This window comes from Notechis scutatus, chromosome 2 (assembly GCF_049901735.1).
Source record: "Notechis scutatus isolate UNSWTSFEM ecotype Mainland chromosome 2, rNotScu1.2, whole genome shotgun sequence".
NCBI lineage: Eukaryota > Metazoa > Chordata > Lepidosauria > Squamata > Elapidae > Notechis > Notechis scutatus.
The window spans coordinates 31,215,083-31,229,566 of record NC_142010.1 but is presented as its reverse complement, the minus strand read 5'-3'; the positions used below and the strand labels follow the sequence as shown (position 1 = coordinate 31,229,566).

At 38.3% G+C, this 14,484-nt stretch overlaps 1 protein-coding gene across 3 annotated transcripts in view; it reads right to left on the bottom strand.

Moving 5' to 3' along the window:
- PTPRG (protein tyrosine phosphatase receptor type G) overlaps positions 1-14,484 on the bottom strand; it is a 704,217-nt gene that overhangs the window by 315,092 nt on the left and 374,641 nt on the right. For all 3 annotated transcript variants that reach the window (XM_026679640.2, XM_026679650.2, XM_087954524.1), the window contains exon 3: positions 8,306-8,485. In XM_026679640.2, coding sequence (XP_026535425.2) covers positions 8,306-8,485 — 180 coding nt within the window. The remainder of the gene's footprint in view (positions 1-8,305; positions 8,486-14,484) is intronic.

Sequence of the window (14,484 nt, the reverse complement as noted above, 5' to 3'; positions counted from 1 at the left end):
CTACAGTTTTTATCATGCCTTTATAATAAATTATTTGGATATTATCTCTGGAATGCAGGCATATAATTTTTAAAAAAGTATCTATTCAGAAATTTTGAATTTTTGCTTGTCAAGTCCAAATGTCATTTTATTTGTCAAGATCATAATTCTGCCATTTAAAAAAAAAACTTGAAAAGTATGGGAACAAAAGGTTTATGTGAGCTCATAAATGAAAAGAAACATTGGAGTAATTCAATGCTTTTTATAAGTGTGGTTTTATATACTTAAGCTTTGTTATAAAACATAAAGCATTGAAATGAATGAATTGTAGCCCACGTGCTAGGCTTTTGTTTGTTTTAATGGCAATTCATTTGTAATCCCTTTAAAGAAATTTGCTTTGATATATAAGTCAGAATCAGAACTTTGATTTATTAACTGTATACTTATTGTAATCGTCTATCTTCATGGTAGGAATTTGTAACTAAAACTAAACAATCCAACAATTCTGACATCACATGGGAGTGTAAAATCTCTGTTAATATAGTTACTGCGTTTTTAAAAAAATATTTCTTTGTTATAATGTTAGGAGAAATAAAAAATAACTCCTTACTTTTATCAAATTTTATATTTTTACAGCCATTTTTTCTTTAGATTTGTCTGAGTGATTGCTTAGCCTGGGAAATGGTTCTTTATGGATAGTATGTTCTTTTGAACTGCTTATTACGAAAGGCTAGCAAAATACTGCCTGCTTGAACAAGTATTGGCCATTACATTTTAATAGGCTTTTTTAGCATCTAACAGAAATAGATTTACTGAAGCCCATCAAGATGAAGGATTTGGATGACCTAATCTCAGGGATCTTTTTTAGTTCTAAATGGAATCAGAATATGTGAGATATTTCTCTTCCAACCTTCCTCAATGTAAGTACGACACCAAAAAATAATAGAATTTGGTGGGCTAAAAGCTGGAATTACAAAGTCCATTCTGAAAAGTTAAAGGTGTATAGTCTACCATCATTGGGCTGCATAGAGTCCCAAACAACTATTCTGGCATGTTTTAAAGTATCTTGGGATTTGTACATTTTAGAGGGGGACTGGTTGATTTAAGGGAAATAATGTATTACTCTCTTATATTTTCTTTACTTTAAGGCAGGAGTGTCAAACTTAATTTTATTGAGGGCCGCATCAGGGTTGTGTTTGACCTCGGAGGGCCGGGGTGGGACTGTGAAAATGGGCTTCCGAGCTCTGTTTTCGGCTGCGATGGCCTCCTGCAACCCTCTGCCAGTGAAAACAGAGCTCAGGGGGCCACATGTGGCCATCGCAAACTATGTTTTTGGCTGGGACGATGTCCTGCAACCCTCTGTCAGTGAAAATGGAGCTTACGTGGGCCATGCATGGCCCTCCCAAGCTCTTTTTTCGCTGACAGGCAGGCCTGCCCTTTGCTGTTTCCAGGGTGGGCCCATAGGCCAGATCCAAGCACCCCATGGGCCGGATCTGGCCCCCGGGCCTTAAGTTTGACACCCCTGGTTTAAGGCATAAGGTTGCCTTTTAGTCCTCGCCTTCCCAAAAATTTAGAACTGCCCACTATGGGGCAAAAATATGTTTTTAATTGTACAGCACATAGTCCATTTCTGCCTTAAATACAGGTAGCCCTTGACTTACATTTGTAATTGAACCCTGAATTACAACCATTAAATCAAGGCAATGCTGTGACTAGAAGTAATTTTCTGGACTTTTTCACCGGAGTTGTTAAATGAACACCATGGTCATTAAGAAAACCCATTCATTTGAATGAGCTTTTTTTTTTTTGGCCAAAAACTGGAAAAAAGATAGCAAAACATGGTTACAGGAATGTGGAACACTACAGCGGTTTGGAGAGTTGACCCACCCAAAACATGGTCACATGTGGGAGGAGTGTAGAGCACAATTTGGGATGACCTGCGGTGCTTTACGGGCTGTCAATTTTGAATGATAGTAAAGCGTCACTAAGCAAAGGCAACCTGTATGGATAAAATTACAAGGATCCAAACGTGTTTTCCTTCTGTTATCTCATGCAATAGAATATTATTGAGATGTTATGAGGAGTACAATATTTATTCTAGATAGCTTATTTCAAAGCAAATTTGCCAGGACTGCTTTGTAATAATGAGAACCAGAAAGAAGAGATTCTTTCTACAGATAAATACACTTTGCATATAGCTACACTTAGTAAAAATCCAAACCAGATTTTGATGTGTCCTATGTGTACAATTAAACCTTTAAGCCAGTGTTTCTCAACCTTGGCAAATGCACAATGGCCATGTTTTCTGTAGAATTCTGGGAGTTGTAGTCAATTGTCAAGATTGCTAAATTCAGCTCTAGGAACTTCCAAACACCACAGACTGCAGTTGAGAGAAGGCCTTTTTACTCTATGTTGGATTGCTTAGAAGGTTTTTGGAAAAACTCTCTAAACCAAGTGGGATTTTTTTTTTTTTAGAATCTCAAATATGCATAACCTGAAGCACTGATTAAGGACGATGTCCAAGGCATGACTTAACACAGTCTTGTCCTTTATCTTCATAGGATTGCAAACTAAATTGTGACGTGGCAACAAAAAGACAAGTCAAATTTTAGATTACATCAACAAAAGTGATAATTTCCAAATCAGAGGAAATGATTGTGCCAATTTATCCTTCATTGGTGAGGTCAACCAATTATGTTTAATTCCATTTGCTTTCTGCATTTGTTTATTGTATTTTGTATATTATGTTATATTACTCCATTCTTGTTCATTGCCCAGAGTCTTAATGGACTGGGACAGCTTCCACATTTACACACACACACACACACTCTAACACACAATTTTTCAAGTATAGCAGGGTACTAGAAAGTTTTAGGGGGGGAAAGATTGAAGAAACTTGGAACTTCTCTTCTTGAGAAAAGAAGACTTGATGGAGAACACGTTTAGCGCTGTTCAAATATTTGAAAGAGATGTTATGCAGAAGAAAGTCAAGACATGTTCTCTATCACTGCGGGGTGCAGGACATGGCACAATGGATTTAAGTTACAGGGAGACAAGTTTTGATTAAATGTAAAAAGAACTCCTTATCAGTAAGAGCAGTTCAACAGGGGAAGCAATTACCCAGGGATGTGGTGGGCTCTGTTTCACTAGATGTTTTTAAGTGGAGGTTAAACACTTCTCTGTCATTTGGGATTCCTTCACTGCCCAGGAGGTTGGATGGAAGAGTTTAAATAGCGCCTTTCAACTCTTATGATTCTATTATTGCCTCATAATTCCCCTATTACAATTCTACTGCACACGATTTGGTAGAAAAGTGTGACCCGCCATTTCTGACTACAGCAGAAAACCGTTCGCTATGATTGAAAAATAATAATAATGCAACTGTCTCTACAAACTTCAGGAGTTTGTGCACATCTCCTTTCCAGATTTATTTATTAGATTTGTTTGCTACCCATCTTTCTTTGAAGCGACTTTTTGGGTTGTGTAATTGGCTCATTGAAGATAAAGCAGAGTCAGACAAATGTTTTCAGTCTGTGTATATAGAATATGGCTTCTTTCATGACAGGATCAATAAAGGTGCCCATCTTTACACACGAGGGGACAAATGAAAGAATGAAGTTCCAAAATTATGGAACTCAGAAACCAACTTAGCAGCGAGGGCTGTAGTGTTTCTTTCCCTAGGAGTAAATCTATTCAGTGGGACTTCTTATTAATAAACATTTATGAGGTAGTTCTTAATAGTGCAATTCATACAAGGTTTCTATGAGGAATGAATTGCGGGGGAGGTTTATGCAACCATAAATATGAATAATAAACAAATTCTCTTTATGGAACAAGCACTACCATAACAACAACATATGGGGAAGAAGGTAACAAGAGTTTGGTTTTGTAAAATTAAAAAAGGAGATCTTTTTTGAGCCAAATGTTTAAAATGGAATGAAGTGTTGCACAGATAATTAATTGAGAGATGGAGGGAAATAGAGTGGATGGAAAGACATGACAGGGTGACATTTGAAATCGGAAAGTCAACAGGGCAGTCTTTTGAAGTGATTCAACTGAATAAGTAATCTTTTTCAAAAAAAGTGTTCTGATGACACAAATGGATTTCCCTTACTCCAGTTCCCCTTTGGATGCCACATGGCATAAGCAGACAATAAGGGGATTATAGGCGTTTACAAATTTCATTTCCAGAATTGAAGATATGGGAGGAGAGAGGAGAGAAAGAGGAGAGAGAGAGAGGAGAGAGGAAAGGAAAGGGAGACACTGAATCCAGTTGCATAGTCTCTATAGATATCTAATTTGAACATATAAATAGGTGACAAGGTTTGCCACCTGTATACCCAAGCTAATGCTATGTTTAATGACTACATGAAGTTATAGTATAAAAAATTATAAGATGTATAACAGGGCACAGCCTGAGTCTGGGAATGCTCCAGGGGTGGGATTCTACAGGTTCGCACCTATTCGCTAGAACCGGTTGTTAGAAGAAATTACTGGCCTAATCCTGTAAGGAAGGCAGGAAGGAAACATTCTGGTGTTGCTTACAGAAACTGCCTCTCCGTTAACCCTTATTACATTCTTGGTAGGACTAGACTTCCTGTCTCTGGAACTTCTCTTGAGTATTTTTCCCCTCCTTTGCTGGTACTTTGCTTGTGTGGAGTGACCATTCAAAGTTACAATGGCATTGAAAAAAGTGACTTATAACCATTTTTCACACTTACAACTGTTGCAGCATCCCCATAGTCCCGAGAGGCCAAGCGAGGAGATGCATGCCTCGATGTGAGTGATGTTGAGTTGGCCATGCCCAGCCAGTCACATGACCACCAAGCCATGCCCACCAACTAATCCACGTCCACAGAACTGGTTGTTAAAAAAATTGAATCCCACCCCTGGAATGCTCCCTGAGGTAAGTAATGCCAGGTGCAGAGATACTGGGAGGTTCACAGGAAGGGCATTTCACCTTATAAGCTAGTTTCCTGCACTTCTTGTTTTGTGCATGGTTATAAAAGCTTTACAAAAGCCTTGGCATAGACAGGTCATGACAGAGTACCACATTCATACTTGTTGCCCATCAGAGAAAACACTGTACGCCTCTCCTGCAAATATTTTACCATTAATAACACTTGTGATGATCACAGTAGCTTTCAGTTCCTCTGGAAACCTCTGGGGAAATTGACCCTGAAGGGCAATTAAATTTGAGCATTAAACACCTTCACAATACCATTTCTCTTCTCACATGATTTTGTTTGAAATATAGGCAGCCATGTAGGATGGCAACAGGTGGCAAGTGACATCCCGCGTATGATGCAAAATATGCATTTTGAGGCAAAACTTACACATTTTGTGTTATTTGCAAAGGAAGTGTATTTATTTATTAAGATATATGGAAAGTTATCATGGCTTACTCCTGGATGACTACAAACTTTTTTGTTGGGGGGTGGGGTGGCTAGAGGTATCTCATTTTCAGTCATATATTTATTTATGCAAAGAACCAAAAAACTGTTGTTCAGTCGCTAAGTTGTGTCTGACTCTTCAAAACCCCATGGACCATAAACACAACAGGCCCCTGTTCTCCCCTGTGTTGTTGTTCAGTCAGAAAAAATATACATAAATAACTACCAAAGATTTAGAAAATATGCATTAGAATGATAACAATCCAACCATTATCTGAACTGATGACATTAATTGCTATTTATATTTAATACAATTATAATTCAATCTACACTAAATAATTTTTTTTAATATACAGTATGTCCTAGAACTCTTAGCCTTTATAGAAAGTCACAACACATCTGTTCCTTTGAGCTTATTTCTTTAGTGCATTTAACACTATGGAAAACTCACTGTAATGGAATGAAATAAAAGGTAAAGTTAATGACCTACATATTCTTATCTTTTAAACACATGATTTACAACTTATGTAAGTTCTGAAAGATGTGTTTGAGTATTAAAAGTTTATATTATATTTATTATCATAAAACCTGCTTTCTCAAAAGAACCCTCCCGACTCACTTCAGCAAAACTTATATTTTACTCAACCTATCTGATGTTAAAATTAAAATCAAGGTTAACATTCATAAAATTCAGTGGGACTTACATTTGAGATCATACCAGAGGTGGTATTCAGCAGGTTCTGACCAATTCTGGAGAACTGGTAGCAAAAAAAATTGAGTAGTTCGGAGAACCAACAAATACCAGCTCTGACTGGAGATTTTACAGTCTCCTTCCCCTGCCACGCCCACCAAGCCACACCCACAGAACCGGTAGTAAAGAAATTTGAATCTTACCACTGGGTCATACCATGAGCTGCAAAGCATGTTTTTAATTGATACCAAGGTTTTCTCTGTATTTGTCAATGAAAATATGCATCTTCTATTGTTGTTTTAGTTTTAGCGCTACAAAAATAGCCTTAAAATCTGTGAAAAGTAAACAAAGCTGGTACAGAGGGCTTCCTAACTGATATTTCTCTTTTCCAAATAATATTGTTGGGGTGCCAAGTATGTTTTAGTGTGAAAAGTAAGCTATGTATAGGTAATTAATAGTAGCATCTACAAATAAATTACTACATAAACTTAAGTCTTTCCAAAATGTGACATATGGACAAATAAAAATGCTGGTTTATTAACAGGAAGTTGTTGCTTATGTTCCTCTTGAATTTTTATTAATGTTTAAAGGATTCTTCTCATAAACAGCTCCCTTCCAGAATTCCAGGCCCAGGGTAATAAATGAACTATAATTTATTTTTCAGCATAAGCTTGTTAACATAATTAGAGCCTTTTCTTGCCTTACATGTTTGCATATAGATTTCCACAATTTGCCCCAGGATAATACACCAATATTAAAAAGCTTATAAAAATATTATTACAATATGAGGGGAATGGTGTTTGCGTGTGTGTATTTTGATCTGTGTAAACTACAAAGTCACTCATGGGAGATGGGCAGCTACATAAATCATATTAAATAACAAATAAAATAACACAGAAATTGGGCTCTGTACAAGCAGCCCTCAGTTGATTCTTGTCTGGCCCAAGCCAGACAAGAAACAATGAGATCCAATCGAGTCCAACTGCTTACTAGCTTTCACCTAATGGACAGAATCTTGCCAAACTAAAGCTATAACTTCTTTCAGGTCCCCCAAAGCTCCCCCTCTCAGAGATTTGCAAAATCAAAATTATTTTCTAAATTGTGAAGATATTGGAAAAAATATAAAACAACGTCACTCTTCTCATAATTTTTATTTGCTAAAAATACAGTTGTCTTCATGAAAAGTATTTTATTTGTACCTACTGTATAACTAATGGGTGCAACATTGTTATTTTTACACAAACCAGTCAATAAATATTCTACAAATGCATCAAGTTTCATTTTTAATATGGTAAATAAATATAGCCCATAGAAAGAAAAGCTGCTTTGGGATCCTTCATAATTTTTAAAATTAGGAATGGGTTCCAAGATCCAAAAGTATAAGAAACTGCTCTAGCAGAATTTGTTTTCCTTTTGTTTTAGTCTCTAGATGGCAATAGAGAGCAACCATCAATTGTATGGCCACAAGCCATACAATTAAGTACAGATAGTCCTCAACTTACAAACACAATTGAGCCCAAAAGGTATGCTGTTAAGTGAGACATTTGTTAAGTGAATTTTGCTCCATTTTACAACCTTTCTCGCCACAGTTAAGTGAATCACTGCTGTTGTTAAGTTAGCAACATGGTTTATTAAGTGAATTTGGCTTACTATTGACTTTGCTTGTCAGAAGGTCACAAAAAGGGATCAGATGATCCCAGGATGCTGTGACTGTCATAAATATGAGTCAATTGCTGAGTGTCTGAATTTTGAGATCACATGACCATGGGGTTGCAGCAACAGCGTAAGTGTGAAAAAAACAGTCATAAGTAATTTTTTTCAGGGCTGTTGTAACTCTGAACTGTTGTAAGTTGAGGGTCACACCTGTATACCTCCAAGTACAATAGAATAAATAGCAGGTGTAAAAGGGACACCTCCCTGTTCAATGATAAAGCTGCCTTCCCTTGGGCAGGTGGTTGTTGAGCTTCTCTAAAACATGATCTACATAAAGCTCATTTAAGCATTCACCGCACAGGGAAACTCATCTATGGAAGGAATTTCAGTACTATCTACAGAATCTGAACACCCAATGCATAAGTGTAGTATATAGCAGTGGGGTGGTGCTCAGGGTTACCACCACCTTCCAAGCTTTCCTTGTACATTTTTCATCGTGTCAGTGGCTGCCAGAAGCAGGCTAGAATTAATGACAAATGGAAAAGCAAGCGAGCCCAACAAATGAACAGTCAAACAAAGCAACCCTTACCAGTTTTCCCAGTATTTTTCATCCAAGTCTTGTTAGAAGATTCATTATCGAAGCCAACCAGGCGTATTTCCTGATATTCCGCTCCAACATGTGCCTGATGGTCTATGATGTCGATTGGCGACTGGTGAGTTCTCCCACAATCTGCATTTGAAGTAACCCAGTGCTCAGGTCCATATGCCCCTGTTCCAAAGAGATAAAAATAATCCATTCATTATTGTTTTATTTAGAATCCTGCCATTATTATTATTTACAAACAATTCAAGGTGGCGAACAAATATAATACTACTTCTTCCTATTTTCCCCACAGCAACTTCCTTGTGAAGGGAGTTGGTGTTGTGGCCTGTTGGCTGCCAGCCCCTCCAGCAGCTGAATTAGAGGAGGAGGAGGAGGTGGAGGCGTGGGAGTCAGAGTAAGCATCAGTGTAACCTGGGAGCTCCCAGGGGGAAGAGACAATGGAGCTGGCAGAGAGAGAGAGAGAGAGAGAGAGAGAGAGACGGAGCCTGGGCCATCCATTAGCCCTCAGATGGAGAGTCAACAGCCCCCAGGTCTGGAGGTGGTTGATGAAGAAGAGAAGGAACAGCTGGGTCCAGTGCCTGACAAGCGGCTGCGTAGAAGGCAGAGAAGAGGAGAGCAGTGGGCTAATCCTGGGGAAGGAAGAACCGCCATTGCTAGCAAGGCCCCACCCTAGATCTGGGGATAAAAGGCAGAGGGCAGAGATGAACAGATGTGGCAGACAAGTATGTGGGACTAGAACTTACAATCTCCTGGTTTCTATTAACCCCTAAACCAAATTGGATCTGTGCAATTGGCTTGTATAGCTTTTTTATGAACAAGAATATTTGTAACAACGATTCGACCAACGAGGAGACCAACCTGAATTATGAAATGGAGAATCGGATCTGAATTGCATTCTTAGCATAAAATCATCATAGTATTTGTTAAAGAACGCATCTCTTCTTTTCTTTCACTGCTTTTTACTGCTAGGACAATTCTCCCACCCCATAGTATACAACTATCGTGCATAATATTCAGGATACAATGCTAAATATTTTCCAAGTGAAAAAGAGTAACGCCAAAATTAGTGTACAACTTCAAACTATGGGGAGGCACTAGTTTATACCTAACACATTTGTGAAGGAGCAAATATTTATTAGCTAGGTTAAATGTAATATTCTATGAAATCTGTAAACAAAGTAGTAATTTGTAAAGGTATCTTTTTATTCACTGCATACCGCTATGGCGTTTAGCGCTAACTAGCCCCTTGCCCATGAAAGCTGAAGTGTAGCTTTAATTGAAACTGATCTTCCACTACAGATTTCAAATTAATTCGTTTTTTTCTAAGTGTCTCGTGCTCCAAACATCTTTGCCTAGAAACAGGAAAAAAATCATATGCCATTAGTGGAGGAAGCTACTTTAGCTTGTGGATATTGATTATCCATTCCCTGTATCCAAGCTCAATTGCCATTCTACTTAAAAACAAACAAAAAAACCGTCCCATATCAAACATTTTATGTAGTACAGCAAGTTCTGTTTCCAAGTCATTTTTAATTTGCATTTGGCTGGGCAATTGATTTATTTAAATTAATAGGAATATGTTACTTATGTTTTCAAATCATGTTTTTTTTTAAATGTACTTTTCAACAACTGAATTTTTATATAAAAAGTATAAAGGACTGAAGAATCCCAATATGGTCCAAAGGAAAAAAAAACCATCTGTATTTATTTCAGCTGCTTTTAGTCCTGCTGTCACCATCAAGTAGAACGGAGATTATGCCTGCTCAAAACTATTGAGAAATAGCAATAGCACTTAGGCTTATATTCTGCTTTGTAGTGCTTTTACAGCCCTCTCTAAGCAGTTTACAGAGTCAGCATATTACCCCCCAACAACCTGGGTCCTCATTTTACCAACCTCGGAGTGATGGAAGGTTGAATCAATTTTGAGCCGCTCAGAATCAAACTCCTAGAGTGAGCAGTGAGTTAGCCTGCAGTACTGCATTCTAACCACTGCGCTACCACAGTTCCTAATACCATAGGAATAATACCATTTTTTTTCTCCTACTACAAGCCACCCTGTTCAGCAACATTTTTCCATCAGCTTTGGGGGGGAGGAAACAATTTTGAATCTCTGTTTGGTTATCTAGGTGAAAGGCTGTAGAATCCTTCTTTAAGCTCAGACAGCACCAGACCCAAGCTCGGAATTTAGAATACTGTTAAAAGTATCCTTTCTAAATCATGACCTATATCAGATTTCCAAAGAGATTAATACAACCATGGATAGAATCTATGTTTTTAATTTATCCCATTGTAGGACAACAGCAGGCATTCTTCAACCCTCAACTGGAACGCAGTAGCTCATGTGGTTAGACCAACTGGACTAAGGATTAACAACCCTGTGTTCGAGACCCGAGTTCTACTGCATGACAAGCTCCCATCATTTGCTCCACTCCTGCCAATGTAGCAGTTTGAAAGTGTGCATCTGTGAATAGATAAGATACCATTTCAGTGGGAAAATTTACAGGGACATGAAAGGGATGCCAACCAGGCATCCCCCAGGCAACGGGAATGTCACCAGCTAATCCTTTCAACCCAGAAGCACGTTGCTGAGATGCTTCCAACTTGAATATAGTAGTAATCCCTCAATTTTAATTCAATGGCCGATTTTCAGCGATACCCTTTCCAAAATTTGGTGGTGAAATTTCCTATTTTGACATTCAAAATGTATACTGAAAAATGTAATATTTAAAATATAGTTAAAGCAAGGAAAATTTAAGCTCAGCCAAGGGATGGGATTTGACTGGTATAACTACTGGTTCTGCTGCTCTGCGTCACGGGAGTGCAATTTATGACCTGCTGAACTGCCTGGACAGCTGAGCAGAGCTGCGTGCAAGTGAGCAGCGGTTGGAAAAGCCGTTTTTTCCTGCTTTTTCAACCACAGCTGTGTCACGCAAAGCAGCTGCGGTTGAAAAAGCAGGAAATAAAGGGTCAGGTAAGAGCCCGGCTGGGCGGGTGGGCCAAAATAGCAGCAGACATAGAACCGGTTCTATCTGTCTGCTGCTCTTCAGAACTATCAGTTCTACAGAGATGGACAGAACCGGTAGAATCCCACCCCTGGCTAAGCCTACCCACCAAGGTCACAAAACAAAGATAAATTTGGCTCTTTCACTTTACACAATAATTCTATCCAAAAGCTTTTCAACCCTCAAGATAAAATAAATTATAAATAAATAATGATTCAGTGTTTGGGAAGATGTCGGCGTTAACAGCACCAGAAGAGAATAGTGTGTTCTCCAGAGACGAATAGAAGAACCACTGATTGGGAAGAAAAGGTAACAAGAAACTGGAAAAATTATCTGTACAATTCACTGATGAAATCTGCAGTACATACACAACAGAGGTGGTATTCAGCAGGTTCTGACCAGTTCTGGAGAACCGGTAGTGGAAATTTTGAGTAGTTTGGAGAACCAGCAAATACCACCTCTGACTGGCCCCGCCCCCATCTATTCTCTGCCTCCCAGGTCCCAGCTGATTGGCTGGGTCTTCTTTTGTTGCCCTGCACAGGAGATTGGAGCTGGAAAGCAGGTTAGTGGGGTGGGAAGGGAATGGAGATTTTGCAGTATCCTTCCCCCAGGAGTGGGGAGGGAATGGAGATTTTGCAGTATCCTTACCCTGCCATGCCCACCAAGCCATGCCCACCAATCCACACCCACAGAACCGGTAGTAAAAAAAAATTGAATCCCACCACTGATACTCATCCTTCTGAATCTTGGATGCGAACTAAATAAAAGAAAGTAACACTACGAGTTCTTTAAAAAAGCAGAAACTTAGACAAAATATGCAGATACTATTTTCCCTGTTGCTCCATACTATAAAAAGCAAAATAAAATTTCCATATAGAACAAAATGCAAGAATAACCATAGCTCTGAAACAAGACACTGTGAAAACTGTATATGGAGTCATGGCAACCTAATACAAGAATGAAGGTAACTATCTGCTGAGTGTTTGTTAGACTTATGAAACAGACAGAACAATCCATCACACCTCAGAGTTCAATAACCCTGCTCCATATACATGATCCTCTATAGGTGGCGATGACTATCTGTTGTGGAAATCCTTTTCTATCTATAGAGGTTCTCTTCATTGTTGAGGTCTTAGAAAATCATGATTCTTAATTGCATGGAGAAATTTTCAGGTAGAAGATAATCTTACTACAGAGAGTTGCTCTGTGCAGGTAAAAGGCAATGCACAGGTTAACATACATTGCCCTAAAACATAGATAGATAGTTCCTGCTTTTCATAATATCTAGTGAGAGTTTTTGATAAAGTACAAATGGTCAGTGCAGTGGAAATTTGCATAATAGACTCATCCAGTTCAGAAAGGGGTAAATTTCTACAACTGAAATTTATTGAACTGTCACATATGCACAATTTTAGAGCTCCCGAGATTCACTTTTTTAATGTATTTCTGTTAGATTTTAAGGTCTGCCTTCCACTTTGTAACCTGGTAAGACAGGGGTGTCAAATTGTCGTCACGTGATATATCACAACATCCCCCCCCCTTGCTAAAATGGGGGTTGGCATGGCCAGCGTGTAATACATCCGGCCATGAGTTTGACACCCCTGTGATAAGAGGAATTCTCCAAGTATAAAAATAAACACTTTTTTAAAAAAAATTGTTCAAAGCCATCATGTGAGATGCAGAATGCTTAATCCTGGAGCTCCCCCCACAAAAACCACAACCCAATAAGATGAGGAACCTAATGACCTCCTAATTCAAACTCCCCCACCGCCTTCTTCCTCATTCTTCTCTTCCTCCTTCTTCTCCTCCCCTTCCCCCTCCTCCCCTATCCGTCGTAGAAAATAAACAGTTTGCTTTATATAAAAAATGGGAATCTTATTTAGGGCTACAATTCAAATGTTAGCGCTTTTCCTTCCTTTAACAAAAAAAAAAATATTTTTAACAGCATTTTTCATAAAAGCTCCTTTATTGCGTAAGCCATCTTTAAATAGAAGCCAAAAATTAGCTTGTTTTGCTACTTGCAATTGTACATCCCAAATAATGACTTCACCTCACTAATGGAATCCATTAAAAATAATGAATTCCATCTAAATCTAATTACAACTTAATATAAACTTTCACAATTTTTGGTGCAACCTAGTAAAAAATATTTTACACAGAGCCTATGGATTAGAAGTACAATTTTAAAAAGAAATATTAGCACCCAGTCATTTGACTTCTCTTTATCTCCATTAACTTTCCAATTACCGCTTTTGTTGTTTTTCTAAAAAACAAATCCCTGCACATATTATTATTTTTTATGCAATAGCAACTCTTAATTCCCAAGTACCTATGTATCTTTCATTTGTTGTGTGTTTTGAATATGTTTTTCATTGCCAGAAGAAGGTGTCTCTGAAAATATATTGATTCTTCGCATGCCTCCTATTATACATGCAATATTTCACCCAGCTTTTCATTAAAAGTAGTCCTGAGCAGCACGATTCTCTGATGACAATTCTTTTTCTTTCTCTTATGCTGATCTAAGTGAAATGGCAAACCGGAAAGAGCTTGAACTTTCAGCTGTTTACGACACTAGCATTGGCAGAGTAACCCTGTCATTTTATACCAACCAATGCCATTAAAGAGCAATTATGGCAAACACACACTATGAGCAGCCAAACTAGGACGTATTTACCCTCAGGATGTATAATACAGATCAGTGTGTTATAAAATGAGATAATGACACTACTAGTTGAACTAACATTGTTGCATACTTAATTCAGGACATTCTGCACTTACTAGACATCCTAGCTGTCAAGTGGTGCTCCATTCAAAGTTCAAGAAAGAAACACTTAGACTCCATTATATAGAGAAAAGATATCTTTTACTGGAAATCAAGTGGTAGCATCAAAAGAATTCTGAATCTGAGGAATTGCGTGAAAAACACATATACAAAGTGATGGCAACGTTCCCATCCACAATAGTTCAAACTGCCCATCCAATTGAAGTTGTGTATAATGTCATGTGGGGCATCTTCAGGTGGTGATGCAGACATCTGCCCGTTGACCTTGGTCTATTTTGATAAAGAGTTGCGACTGCGCAGTAAGCAAGCAAGTAAGCATAAACAATAACGTTTCCCCCCAAGTTATACAGTTAATTCTCTAAACCTCCAGCACATTTCCC